At 36.9% G+C, this 15,187-nt stretch overlaps 1 protein-coding gene across 1 annotated transcript in view; it reads left to right on the top strand.

Moving 5' to 3' along the window:
- BTBD8 (BTB domain containing 8) overlaps positions 1-4,506 on the top strand; it is a 35,860-nt gene extending 31,354 nt beyond the window's left edge. The window contains exons 17-18 of the mRNA XM_074152188.1: positions 66-2,405; positions 3,759-4,506. Coding sequence (XP_074008289.1) covers positions 66-2,405; positions 3,759-4,228 — 2,810 coding nt within the window. The 3' untranslated portion in view covers positions 4,229-4,506. The remainder of the gene's footprint in view (positions 1-65; positions 2,406-3,758) is intronic.
- The last annotated feature ends 10,681 nt before the right edge of the window (positions 4,507-15,187 follow it).

Below are 15,187 nucleotides of genomic sequence, written 5' to 3'. Positions count from 1 at the left end.
AAATTTGGTGAATATACTTTGACTGGCATATACAATCTTTACAGTCTTTTTTTACTGTTTGTTAGGACCTCAGGGGGAATCACCAAATTCACTGAAATCAGGAATGTCTCCAAAACATAATGAAGAAAAAAATGTGTTACAACATCTGGCTCAGACAACACTCCCAGAAAAACATCCTTCAGCCAAGAAGAAGAGTGTTAAGCAGTTGCAAACACCTGTAGCAAAAACCACTGCAAAAATAACACCTAAAACTCTGGCTCCATCAAAACATGCTGAAATTACGAATAATAAAGACCCAAAACCGAAAACAGCTGGGCAATCTGTGTTAAAATCTCAGTCCTCTGCCCAAAAACATTCAAGGAGTGAATCTCCTGTTGTCCAGAAGAATGTGCAGTCTTCTGAGCGCAGAAGTTCAGGACAGAAACTTGAAAAAAACATGGCCAGTGCTATGGCAGGTCAACTTCATGATGATAATGAATGCTATTCTGCAAAGCAAAGTGAATCTTTAAAATCTGTGATGGAAAGCAAAGATAAACTGCTGGTGTCCTGTCAACCCAATAAACAAAAGTTATCAGATCCTTCTGAAAATGGGGAATACAAAATACAATCTGAATCTCCTCCTCTAATTACAGAAGAAACTATTTCTAAACTGCATGTTTCACTGCAAAGTGAAAAGGAAGCAAGACAAATCTGTGGAGATAAGACTGGAATTAAACAGATTGAAGGTACAGAGAAAGATGATAATACAGCTGAATTTCACTGTCATGCACAATCTTCCAGTGATGGATACTCAGACTTTTCCAAGGAAACCAACCAAAAAGCTTCAGAACTGGTGAAACATTCAAAAGCAACAAAAGTCTGTACTGAACAAAGTGATAAATTAAACCCTGAAACAGGTCTTAACTATGGTGAAAATGCTTTGCCAAGCTTTTCCAGAACGATAACCAATAAGGAGGATGAGACATCATCTCCTCAGATTCACATGGAAGGATTTCTTACAGCTGATGAGCTGTGTGATACATCAGCCTTTACTGAATACAAATCAGTTACAGCAGATTTAGATGATGTTTCAGAATGTTCCACAGAACAAATAACAGAAAAATATTCACCCAGTTACACAGAGTCTATAGATCCAACAGAAATGCCAGAAAACCACGAAAATGCAGAAACTCCCTTTGTGGACCACTGGAGTACTGGTGCCCTAGATCCAAAAGAGAGTCCTGAATCAGATACTGGCAGTGCAACCACATCCTCTGATGATATAAAACCAAGATCAGAAGATTATGATGCTGGAGGCTCTCAGGATGATGAAGGATCCAATGAAAGAGGGATTTCTAAATGCAGCACTATGTTGTGCCATGATTTTCTTGGAAGAAGCAGCAGTGACACAAGTACCCCTGAGGAATTAAAAATATATGACAGCAGCCTAAGAATAGAAGTGAAAATGAAAAAAGAGGGTTCTGATCTCTTCCGTGTTAATTCAACGAGCGATGATGAAATACCAAGAAAAAGACCTGAAATTTGGTCCCATCCAGAAAGTGCACAGCCCAACACTAGAGAAAGCAAAAGTTCTACTTTTGGCAATGCACAGTTTACTCAGGAAGCAGACCAAGTTTCTTCTTCTGCTGATGAAACAGAAGATGACAGATCTGAAGCAGAGAATGTTGCAGAAAACTTTCCTCCGTCAAATGTTCCTACTCAACAGTTCCAAGGAATTGATAATTTAGCTTTTGAAGATGCAACAGAAAATGATTCTGCAAGTAAAGAGTTTTCTAAAACTAAACATTTCAAACGATCTGTTTTACTTTCAGTAGATGAATGTGAAGAATTGGGATCTGATAACAGAGTGGAAACTCGTACTTCACGTCAGCATTCAATAGATTCTCTTACTCCTTCAGAAGTATTTGACAGTGTTTCTCAAGAGCACCATGGAAATACTTTTTATTCAAGATACTCACTGGAAATTGAAGATGGATTCCTGGATTGCAAACAGCATAAGAATAGGGACAATAGATCAGATAAAAGCGAAAGCTCTCTCCTACATCTTCATGATACTGAAATCCCAGGGAAGGAGAATCAAGGTGCTCCAATGACTCAACAAAATTGCCCAGAGAAAGTCTATTCAGCAGCTAGTCCCTGCCCAGGAGAAAAACAAATAGTAAACGTGAAGAATGAGGTGGCTAGTGAATTTCACCAGTGCAATAAATACTTAGACAATGATGCAAAATCTCAAGAAAGGCCATGTCATTTGGATCTTCATCAGAGAGAATCTAATTCTGATGTGCAAAAGAGCAGCTCTGCAAAACCTGTAGAAGCCAGTAAGAATCAGATACTGACTCAGGAAGGTCAAGTGAGAGACAGTCAACCAGCAACTACTGAATGCGCTAATACTGATTTACTTCCAGGTAATGTACAGAAATAGAAACATTCAGTCATTCAAAAACAAATTAATAGGGAAAGCTTTGACAATTTTTCTGGGATTGAATCCTGAACTGAATTAATTTTGGCTGAAACTATATTAAATTTAAGTATTTTTAAGTATTTCACTTGGGTAGAGAATGCTTGTCTGTTTGAAATATCCGTAAATACCTTGCTGTTCAATGAGAAACTTGACTACAAGAAAAAGAGATTTTATGTAATGCTAAAAGAAAGATTGGATGCAGTTGTCTGTACTTCAGTTATTTTTGATCCAATCTAACATTGACAGCATCAGCTTTTGATGGAATCTTAGTATTTGTTCTGTCTGCTTGACAACATGTAGTATGTCTGAATGGGATGTGCAATAACTAAAGTAATAACCTTAACTAAAGCGCACTGAACTGTTTACCCAAACAGTTATATTCATTATTGTTGTAATTTATTTATTTATATATTATACACAAATTTGGATCCTTCTCCCACTGAATATAACTGAATATTTGCCATATGCATCAGTGGGAGCAGGTATGAACTCTGATTTAGAGTTTATGAGATGTCTAAAATTCTAAATTTTACCAGTAAAAGCTTATTTCTAAAAGAGAGATTATACTTAGAACTAATGCTTATATAAAGAAAAGTTCTAACTTGTTTCATGTAGCTAGATGAATACTTGTCTAGTTTTGTGTTTTGTCTTCTTTATATCAATAATTCAGTCTGTTTATCCCATCAAAAAATATACAATAGTGTTGATTGCAGCTATTGTGTATTCAGAGTAATGAAATGCTGGTCATGATCTATGTTCAGCCAGAGCACAGAAAAAGAAGACATTAAAAGTCTGTACTATTTTTTTTAAGTTTGCTTGCCCTTGCCTGCAGCTGCCCTTGCATGTGCAGTGTAGAAATAAGCCTGTGGATAAACAACTTTGGTTTTAATTCTCTTGTAAGCTGACATAGTTTAAGTCATCATTTAGTAATCATTCTCTATTAATTCCTTCCATGCACCTCCTGGTCTAAATTTAATTTATGTAGTAAATGAGAAATTCCATGTGCATTAAGTGTATATTTACATTGTCATTTTCTGTATCAGAAATTTAATTATGGAGGTTCTTGTTAATTACCAGTGGTGATTGCTGCTTTAACTTAATTTATAAATCATACTTTGGTTTTTATATAGCAAATAAATGCCTCAAATTTTGTCAATTTTGTATAACCCTCCACCCACCCCCCTTTTTTAACCTGGTTGGATTGTCCTTCCTGAATGAGTTAAATTTTGCTCTACACAGCCCTGAGGGGAGGATCATCTGCAATTTTTACATTGTACAGTATTGTGAATTATTTCAGGAGACATAGATGATTATGACACAATGGCACAAACCTGCATGTATGAGCATCGGCCTTCAAAAACCCTTTCTCCAATATATGAGATGGATGTTGGAGAAGCAATTGAGCAGAGGATGGATTCAGAAACAGCAGTTCTAGATGTGGATTTTGAAGATCAGCAGTTTGCAGAACAGGACTGGACTCTTCTCAGGCAACTGTTATCTGAGCAGGACTCAAACATAGGTTTCAAAAACTCTGTTCCTGAAGACCTTAACTTAGCACAATGTCTTATCAATCAGACACTGTTTCTGGCACGAGATGGTTCGAATCCTCAGGGTACATCACAAGTTGACACATTCAGTAGGTGGACTGAACTAATGTCTCCACTTGATGACTCTTCAGCAAGCATTACAGTGGCAAGCTTTTCATCTGAAGACTGTTCGTCCCCTCAAGGGGAATGGACAATTCTTGAACTGGAAACCCATCATTAACGTGATCAAATGTTTGCAGCTGAACTCCAACCCATTCCCCAAATCTATTTTTGATGAGTTGTTTCCATACAATAATGAAATACTGCATCAGTCAAGAACAAGCAATTCTTGATACTGAGGCAATCTTTCTGATATATTGAGGTAAATATGTTAATTTATAATCTAGATTTAACCACAAGTACAATAATTTTTCAAGACTTAACTGTATGTCTTTTCTAAAAATGAACTTTGAGCATGTATTTTCTAGAATTGTTAGTAAAAATTAGATGACATGAGAGAAAAATCTTGGTTTCCACCCTCCCTTTCATCTTCCTTTCTGACATTTTAATATTCTCATGGATCAAGAATTTAAAGATGACTGCACAATAAGTAGAGCTATTCCTCTCCTTCCCACCCCCCCACCCCCCAATATGGTGACTTAATTTTTCAACAATAAAGATTCAGAATGGTTCTGTCGAAAGGTCATGTGTGCCAACACTGCTTTAAATGATGGAAACATAAACTTATGTTCAAAGAAAACGTTTCAATATGAATTTGCCTTGGGCCTTACTAATATGAGCAGCTTGTTTAATCTGTTTCTTCCAGATTTGATTTTTGTATTTTTGGTTTGGTTTGTTTAGCAGTTTCCAATAAATTTTTTAAATTGTCTTTCCTTTAAATATAAGACTTCAGAGGGTCTGTGCTATAGAAGAGCACTGTTTCTTTCTTGGAAATGCACATATTAAAGTAAACATTTTTAACGGCATAATGCATGAATTGAGAGGAGTTTGTAGGATGCTGCTCCTGTTTTAAAATAGTATGTCTGATATCTCCAAAAGTGTATCTCAGTCTGAAGTCGTGGTCAGTGTTACATCGGGAGTCTGACCTTGGCTAAAATTACCTTCAGGCTTCGGTTCATTACATTTGTACCCTTCTGATGCTGTCTGAGGCATAGCAAAATTCTCAGGAATTTGGTTTTGTTTGATCACTTAAATGCTACATTTTTTGGAAGGGTAATGGGAGTCTTGCATCTTCCTCAATACCTCTAGTGTGGCTTTTATAATGAGACTAATTATCAGCATAACCATTCTTTTGACTAAGAGTGAAATAGGATATACTTCTCAGTACTGCTCATTCTGCTACTTTCGGCTATTAACGTGGGTGTGGATGGGACTGTTTATTGTCTTTTCTGATTTGACAGGGAAGGAAGGGAGTGAGAAGCTATTCTTCTATTTGTAATTCTTACCAGGTCAGAACTCCTCCTGACACACGTAGAGTGTTTTCCCTGCTAATGTTAGGCTCTTAGTTGATATCTGCATTACGAAAATAGTAGGGCTTGTCTTTCACACAGCTTAAAATCTAAACAGGGAGTATTCTACCTCCTCTTTGTTATTAGCAGAAGTGCCTTCGGAGGTGGCTGCCATATGGCAGTAAAAAGCAACTAACTTTTTTTTTTTTGGTTAAAACTACTTAAGTGCACAACATAAGCTAGCTGTAACCACTGATAATATGGTCAGTTTTGCGAGCTTTTGCACAATTCCAACAGTGCACCTTAATTTTCTCCAGAAACTTCCTTTCTTTTTGTTCATGGTCAGAAACTCAGTTGTGTGGAAATATGAAGTTGCCCCAGCATTTGACTAAAGAAATGATGACTTGTCTTATCTTTGGACTTGACATAATAAAGAGCTCTAAGGCAAAACAGTTTATCTGCAAAGCCACTTTGTTGAACTTCTGATACATAAGTAAAAGTGATGTTTTATTTTCCCCAAATTAAATGGAGGGAGAGTTTTATCTCATTCTTTTATATCAAGGCAGGAAACAAAAAAAAAAGGTAAGCCTTCCTTTCTCTTTATAATGAAGAAGGAGGACCCAAAACTCATGGAAGGAAGAAGTTCAGTCTCACAATAAAAAACTTTTCACTACTTTTTTAGCTTTTAGGACAATAAATAGTCTGAGATACTATAATGAAAAATATTTTAAATGTAATATGCTGTATTTACCTCAGTCTTCATATTGGGTGAGTTAGAAGAACATTTAGGAGTGCAAATGATTAAGAAAACCTGTTTTTCACCTTCAAGTTTATAAGGTATATCAAGGGTGGATAATCTTTTGGATAAATCAAAGAACTATAGTATTAGCCATAGTAAAAAATTAAATTCTAGAGAAGTTCTTACAGAATGCTGAGGAATGGTGGTATCTCAATTTCTGTGTAAAAGACTAAAGTAAAAGTTGTTTAAAGTTTAATCAACCTTAAAATCCTGATGATATTCTGGTAGTGGGCATTCACATGTTAAACAAAATGAAATGATGGAAAGGAAAAGACAAAGGATTAGGAAAAGTGACAAAGTGAAAGAAGGGTCCCTGTTTATTTTTTGCTTTACCAATATTTTTTAACTTCATACTGAATTGAAAAGTAACACTGAAAAGTGGCACACCAAGTTCCATGTTTGTCATACGAAATACAATCATGTATAGGGGTTTTTTACTTGATTTTTTTTTTCATTTACTTTTCCAGTTGTACGAAAATTTAATTAGCTTCTCTCTTCAAGCCCCCAGTGACACTGCAGTTCCTTTAATAGTTTTGCAGTAGACCAGTGATGAGGATTTGGTGTATTGTTCAGTTGATACATATGCAGCCATAGAATTCAGCTTCCCACAGCCAAGTAGTCTCTGTAGAAGTAGCAGGAATAGAAAGCAGTATTGTTTCTAATTTGCGTTACCAGAGTGCCTGTGAGGCTTAATCAGACCAGCATCCGACTGGCTAGACATTGTACAAACACAGAATAAAAACAAGGACTTCCCACAGAGTGGTTATAATCCAAGTTAAGACAAAAGACAAAAAAAAAACATGGATGGAAAGGTAAAATGGGAGTGTCAATATTTGTCTAGCTGATTAGGAGTGGTTTCAGCACACCATCAGTATAAATATTGTCATTTTTTTATTCTGTATGCATTCTGAGAAGGGAAAATCAGAGGGTGCGATTTGGAGGCTGGATAATGAGAGAGCTGTAAGAAGCTATATTTCTGACTAGCCCTGTGTGTCATCTAAACTGTTTGTGGTTCACCTTGTTCAGTAGTCCTCCCTTATTCAGGGGGGTGTTCAAGCTTTAAGCAGATGTAGGTGGCAGTCTCTTTAATGGTGTCAGTCACTTGAGTTCTCTGGAGTCCTGCTCATGCCTCCTGACAGAGATTTTCCCACTGTATTGGCCTCTTCTCCAAAACATGAGAGAACGGACGAAGGTTTGTTTGAAAATTTCATGTACAAACATTAAAAGCTAGTGTCATGGGCTCCAAGTGAATAGTGATAAAGAGGTCCTGAATGACCTCTGCAGTAAAGACAAGGTATGTACAGCTGATGAAACAGTGAGAGGGCATCTGTGAAGAAACTAAAGAGATGGTATAGTCAAAATAATTTTAAGAATGTACCTTTGCATAAGTATTTTGAATGAGTAAGAGCAGTGAAATTGTTTTGTCAAAGCTTGAGAAGACGACGTTTCAGTCAACAGGTGATATTGGCAGCTTACATGAGATTGTGAATGGGTAAAGGTGTCTCCTACAGTTAGTAACACAAAATTTAATGAAATATCAGCGAAATTTAGAGGAGAGGACTTGGAAGTCAGAGATTAAGATAATGACCCTGGTTTTACCTACTTTGAATGACATTTTATGAAAGTGACAATTAAGGAAGGATGTTTTACGTGTACGAATGTATTAAGTTTAAGTTTGCCAGACCTCCAAAAGGTGATGCCAATAAGCATAACAACTTTTTTTTACTTGGAAAAATTAGAGTCTAGTCTGGACTGGAGAAGCAGCCCTGCAGGTTTTTCATATATAGATGCTAGCTAAAGTAGTATTTGTGGAATAAATCAGTAGACATACTGTAGAGGGAAAAAGAAGGAAATTGAGGCCCAAACACTCAGATCGCTACAGGAAACTGAGGAAAGTGGAGGTTCTTCCAAATGATCTGGTCAAAAAAACCAAACAAACAATTAGGTAAGCAAAGGAAATAAACAAAGATGGTGGTAACAGTCAAATGAGGATGACAGGATATAAGGGAAAAAGCTCCATTGGCTTCATTGAAGATGGCTCGTAAGACAGATGAGTATAAAATAGCAGTTTTGAGGCTGGTTAATGTCTGTTACCAAAATGAGATACTGGCATTCTCAGAATGAAAGGCAACCACATGCCAGTTTGGTAAAGGATGACAGAATTGCAGAAGGAAAACTGAGCTTAAACACTGAGGCAACCATTAAAAAAGCACACCAGTTAATATATTTTTTGGTTTGTTTTTTGAAGGCATGAGATTATACCATATTTATATAGTGTATCAAAAGAAGTGAGGAGACTAAGACCTAATGTGAAGATCAAGAGAGATAAGCATGCGTGGAATGAGATCAGCAGGCAGTCTGGGCTGCTACCACAAGTGATCAGATAAGAGCGTAAGAAAAGACAAACATCTGTTTTGGTGGTAGGGGCAGTGGAAAGGACACTCTGTATATTCATCATTTTTCTCTTAGAAAAACTTGCTGTCAAACCATATAATTATAGAAAAATTGTAGAAAAATCATAGTATTACAGAAAAATTCAAGCTTGAAGGGACCTCCAAAGGTCTCTAGTCCAACCTGCTAAAAACAGGGATAACTTCAAAGTTAGGCGAGCATGCTAGGGCCGTATCAAGGTCAATAGCATGTAAAATGGTAATAAAGACAGCAGACAGGAACATGGTGCTCACCGGAAGTAGTTATTTGAGATAAAAAATATTCTCATTATAATAAAACTACTTTGGGTATTGTTGGAAAAGATTAGTAATGATGTACAAGAAATATGGCTTGTTTCCAATATTTTTAAGTTCTGGATTATGTGTGACAGAACTGTACACGTTTAATAATCTTATTCCACACTTTTTAAAGTTTTAATTTATTTCAAAATTGCAGTGAATTTTTGAGTTTGCAAATTTTATTATTATTTTGGAGGAACTAGTGGCCAAGAGAGCTTCCCATGTTTTTCACACAAAGACTGCCCATAGGATCTGTTCCCCTAGCACTGTCTATCTCAGTTTCTTTCAGGGAATATTTTAAAAAAAATAACACACCTGTTCTAGGCACAAACTGCAGGAGGCTATTTAAAAAATTTAGTATATACTATTGCCATCTGGAAAATAATTAGTAGCATGTTCATTCTACTTTGTTCCAGAAAATCTAAACCTTTGCATGAAGGAATTTAGAACTGCTATTATACTGTTCATCTGTTGCTCAGAATCGAGACATTTAAGAAGTTGTCTGATTTTGCTTCCACTAACGTCAAAGGAAAAACTCCTGTTGACCTCAGCTGAAGCAGGTTCAGGGCTTACGTATGTTAAATGCATGTAATAGAAATGCTATTTTTCCAATATATCTATTTCATAGTTTTCTAGTTTTACCCTACTAATAACATTGTACAATTGTAGATGTGACAAATTGCAGCTAGAAAGACTTCAATTTAGAAGTCATAATTGTATGCATTTTGTTAATATTTCATGACTGGGGTGATTTAACATTTATACATTGATAGATGACATTCTTGCCGGGACTACAGAGAACTGAGGATAAAAGAATGAGAAGCAGCAGTTTTGTTACAACAGATGATTCCATGGAAATGGGCTTTTAGATTTGAAATCCAATATAAGCTTTCATCTCTTGCAGAAAATCCATACTGGTTTTCAGCTCTATCTCTTGAACACAAGCTATATATGCTATTTTTGAAAAATAAGCTTTAATGTGTTCAATTTTAGAAAAATTGCAGCTGAAATCTATTCTTTGGCTAATTTAAAACCAATCTGTCAAAAATTACTATGTGTGTTTAAGGAAACTAAACCTGTAACAGAGGAAAGTGATTTATATAAAAAGTGGGTATCAACTGGGGGAAAATACTGGGTTTGATTTTTATTTTTTTTAATTTTATTTTCTTAACCTTTGGTAACTAATAACTGAAGAAGCTATACGGTGCATGCATGCACACACACCTGTTTATTTCTTGCATTTGACCTTCCTCTTATTCTTTGCTTTGCAATCTATACTGTATAGTCAATTAGGCCACTGTTCTGCAAACATGGGAGTGAATCCACTTAAACATGTGCAGATTTGCTTTCAGGTTAACATTCACTTTCCAGAAAGGGTAAGGGAACTGGCACTGGGGGCACGCACTGTGCATACTTGTGTTTTTATATGGTACTCAACTTAATGAGATTCTAATCCTGATGAACCATCTGGACGCAGTTAAAGTATGAAATAATTAATAATGGAATTCCATTAAGTTGATTCCCCGTTCTCCTTGATTATTGCTGAAGTTCCCAGCTCAGAAGACTGCTCCACTAGAGAAATCAAAGTCCTGAGAAATCTAACTTTTTGCATTATATGCAACAAAAGATATTTCACTATCATACAGTAAAATATGAATACTGATCAGATCTTCAGTAAATGAAGCCTCAGTGTTTGAGGGGGTTGACTATAACTCAGTAACTAGATATACTTAACAAGGACATTGATGGTCAAAATAGGCTTTGTATGTTAATAAAACGTGACTGTTAACTGGATTAAAGTGAGTGCATATTCTGGTGAACCTGAACAGAGGCTCACATGTACAAATTTGGGGAGTGAGCCCAATTACACAGGTAGTCTATCAGGTTTTATATTTATGCATGCTAGTAAAAGTGACTCTGACTTTTTCTCAGCTCCCACTGAAATTAGCATGAGTTGTATCAGATCCATATTTATAAAAATCAGGATATTTTTAGGTGTCTGAACAGAAAGACTGGTAAACAGTAAAAATTTTGGCTCATGTAACTTACTTTATAACTGTGTAAGCCAGTTTTGAAACTGATGTCACCAAATTACTTAAATTTACAGCATCCTCATTTATGCAGTCCTTATTTAGTCATTTGTATGATTTTCTTGTGTTTAATGAAATTATTTTAGTTCTTCACTTCTTTATTTTATAACCCTTTTTTGAGTATGGCATGGCATCCTGCCTCTTAGTAGAATTATATCAATAAGCTTAAGATCAGTATAAATAGGACAAACTATATGTACATGCCAGGTTCAGTGTAGACAGTGTAAAAACTTTTTGTTACCCTCATAGAATGAGGTAATTTTCATGTCCATGAACATGAGACCTACCTATAAATCAAACTTCTTACCTGTAACAAAATGTCCTCCTGTATCTTTGTGTTAGAGAAGGAAACTTCAATCTCCATTTTCTGGTTTATCGTGTTCTAGTAACCAAGATTAATCCTATATATACATATATAATGGGATGCATTTGGAGAAAAGTTTGAGTCACTAACTGTAGTCCATGGCTTTATGGTTCCAGAATATTTTGACATCTCAGTCTTTGAGAAGGTGAGGCAGGGGGTGTTAAGCTTTCAAACTGAATGCTTGCATGTTTTCCACCCGATTGCTTTTCACACCTAAATAAAAGGCTGGGACCTAAGTAACCATATTTCCAAATGACTCCTTGTGAACATGGTCTTCTTCTGTTTCCAGAATCTCTGTACAGTTGCATAGTCCCACAAGCTTTCTTCCCCATGCTACATACTGAAGATTCTCAGTTGATTTCTGTATGACAGAAAATAATAAATCCTATGTGTAAATTAAATGCTGAGTCATTGTACTTCATTGAAATTGTGGACTGCTGCCATCAGTTTTTATTTGTGCTCCGTAAACTGTGAAAAAAGAGTCATTTTCTCCTCAATCTGTTTAGTGGACCTTCACACCTTTTTCTTCTCTGAAAGGAAAACCCCTACTTTTTCCTGGATCATGTCATCAGAGGACAAGACAGGTGATGTGTGTGAAGATGAAAAATCAGTTCTCTCATAAAAATCTATAGAGAAGAGAGATACCAGATACCTGTGCAGTTGCCCTACAAAATCAAGAAATTATCCTGATTTAGAACATACAGGATATAGCCCAGGAGAGCGTGGAGAAACACTAATTTGATTAAAGATTTTGCCTTGTCATAAAGTAGTTGTTCATCCACATGTTTAAGCCGTTATCTTCATCATACGGGAGTTCTAATCCCAAGATCCTTCTACCCCTGCCTAAATGGGGTTCTCTGCTCTGCTCCCAGGAATTATTTGACATGCTGCCAGACATAGGCCTGTTCTTTCTCTCTCTTGCAGCTTCACCTGTATGTGAAATGCGCTGTGTAAGTATGTGGAAAAAGGAATGCTTTTGAGATTAAAAGCTAAGACTAGCAAAATGTCAGAAACTGTCACAGCAGAGATAACTGTAAGTAGTAAAATAAATTTAGCTCATAATACCAGGTAGCACAGGATCCCTCAAGGTCACTTTTTGAAAGGGAAACTACTGGGGAGAAAAATACTCTTGAAGAATACGCAATCCAGAAAAGCCCAAGCTCTCTTTAGCTTTCTGACAAGTAGGCTCATAAAAAGAGAAAGCCAAGTCACCTGGTGAGATTCAGACTTAAGCGGCATCACAAAACAAGCTACTAGCCAATCATCCCTTGAGCAGTACCTAGCCTGGGGGCTCGGCATGTCCCATTGTGTACGACTTGAACCAGACGACTGTTAGGCTGGGGTGGCTCTTACACAGGAGGCAGTGGGGTCCGTTCCCCTCAGAATTTCTCACTCACAAAGAGTCTTATTTTTATTTCAAATGTGAACTATTGTCAAATGTAGTGACAGGCAGAAATATATTCAGTTTCCAGTATAACTTTTTGCCAACTGAAATTAAGATACACAGAATTTACACAAGTTAAAATATAACAACTGGAGTCAAACTACTGACAAGCAGTTTCTGTGAAGGTTCTGTTTTTTCTTACTGTCCTGTACTTAACCGTCATTGTATTTTGATACCGCTCAAGGTTATTTTGAGTTGGTGGGTGTTCAACTTCATGTACGATAAACAGCTATAGAGGAAAAAGGCATCCACAGGTATCCCAGAAGCCTAAATCCAGTGTTTAAATTTATCTGTAAATTTTTTTTTAATGTAATAATTTATCCTTTCTTTTATGTACCATACCTTTCTAACAGCATTACACTGAAGGAAACAAAAATCTACTCACCCGTTAAGGTTATTTACATTATGAATCGTCTTTTTGTTCTATTCTATTCCCTCCTGTTATTTTTTCTCCATCTGAATTGTTGTAATTCAGTTACTACATGTACATATTAGACACCTTCTGAAATACGAATTCAGATACACAATAGTGTTATAAATCAAGTATAACCACTACAACAAACCGGTTCCTACTCTCTACCACTGGGATTTCTCTAGTACTGAAACACAAATTGATTCCATAACGTGCATGAATTCAAACTTCGTGTCGTCAGATGTCAGTGAGATCATCAATGCTCACTATAAAGCTGCCTTATTATTTTATAATTGTATTTTAAAATAATTCCTGATGTTCTTCCTGATTTTTGTATGCAGTCAGAGTACGTGGCTTCACTGTGTTACATGAAACAGCTTCACAGTTTGTTGGTCCTGTCACAGCTCTGCAGAACACTGCAGCCAAGATACCTCATACATCTGTTATTTTCCTTTAATTTGCTGTATTTCACATGTATACTCCACAGAAACTTAAAAATTCAGTAGTAGAAATATCTGACTTACTATCAAAAGTAGCGTGACGTTTCCATACCCTTGCAGTGAGGGGTAACTGTAACTCAGATGCATTTGACCAACAGAAATAGATCAGCTGTGAATCCACTTCGTATTTGTCTGAAACAAAAAGAAGAGTCATCTTTAAATCATTAGGATGTCTAATGCTTTCTAAGCAAGCTAGACAATTTGCTATTTAAATGTATCATTTTTAATATATAAACGAGGTCAATTTCTTCTATTTCAAAATGCTCTAAAAAGAGTTGAAAACGGAAAAGCTTTTACTACAGTCTCAGATTTTCAGTAGATAGTCATGAGTCTGGATTCTACTGGATGAAGAGCAGAGATGAAAATCAATGCTCTTTTTCAGTTCTTTTAATGACTCTACACTCCAGCTCTTCTTTACCATATAAAAGAAGCGCTGTTTCCTCTTACGTGACAAAAAAAAGCAGCTCCAACACTCTCAGTATTTCTCTTTCACTGAAAGTGGTGCCGTTTCTTGCTTCCACATTTTTGTACTGTATACCTTCTATATTTAGAATGTTATAGAAAACAATTTGGAATATTCTTCTCCAGAAATAGCTGCAGAACTAGCTGTTCATTAACAACACTCCCTCAAGATTTTTTTTCCTATGCAAAAGTAGACTTATTACCATCATTGTTTATTACGCCCACTTGTTCTGCCTGGTGTCCTTCCACATTTTTGTCCTTTCAGTCCTTTTTATCATCTAAAAATGCCACACCATCTACACTTGTACGGCAGCAGTCTCTCAGGCCAACACCCAGTTTCTGGATGACTTTTATGGGAATGCTTACAAGCAAATAGGGCTTTCAGCAGCATAACAGCAGAAGCCTGTCCCCGTATGCTCCAGGGCAACACAGCGGAGCAGACAGGTGCTTCCTCGCTTTCCACCAAGGCCCGAGTTATTTTCTTCGCAGTTAAGTGATGTTCAATTCATTTGGGTGTTCGGAGTTTTTGTTTTCCATCTCTTAATTCCTCAGACCTGTGAGGCAAGGTTGGTAAGGAGCAGCTGTGGTTCCTCCTGAGGGCCATGGGAAGGAGACGGGGGCCCTGGACAGGCCCTGGCCAGCGGCCATGCCGAGGATGGACCCGCTCCATCCTCTGCAGCACCACCTGATGCCGGAGGGCTCCGTGCCCAGCTGCCAGGCTGTCCTGCTGTGAGCAACACGGGATTCATTTCTCTTTCAGTAATTTTACTTTTCAGTAAGGTCTCTTCTAACACTAGGGGAAACCGCATTTTTAGAAGACTCTAGTGTCTGAATTTGTGAAAATATTTACTTCATAGCCAGCTATGGTATGTGGGATTCAAGGTCTCAGTGGTTTCGAGCCTTGCCAGGTGCAGGGACGAGGAGGAGCAAG

Source organism: Numenius arquata, chromosome 8 (genome assembly GCF_964106895.1).
Source record: "Numenius arquata chromosome 8, bNumArq3.hap1.1, whole genome shotgun sequence".
NCBI lineage: Eukaryota > Metazoa > Chordata > Aves > Charadriiformes > Scolopacidae > Numenius > Numenius arquata.
Note: the sequence above shows the minus strand (reverse complement) of the source record. Positions and strands in the feature narration are given on the sequence as shown.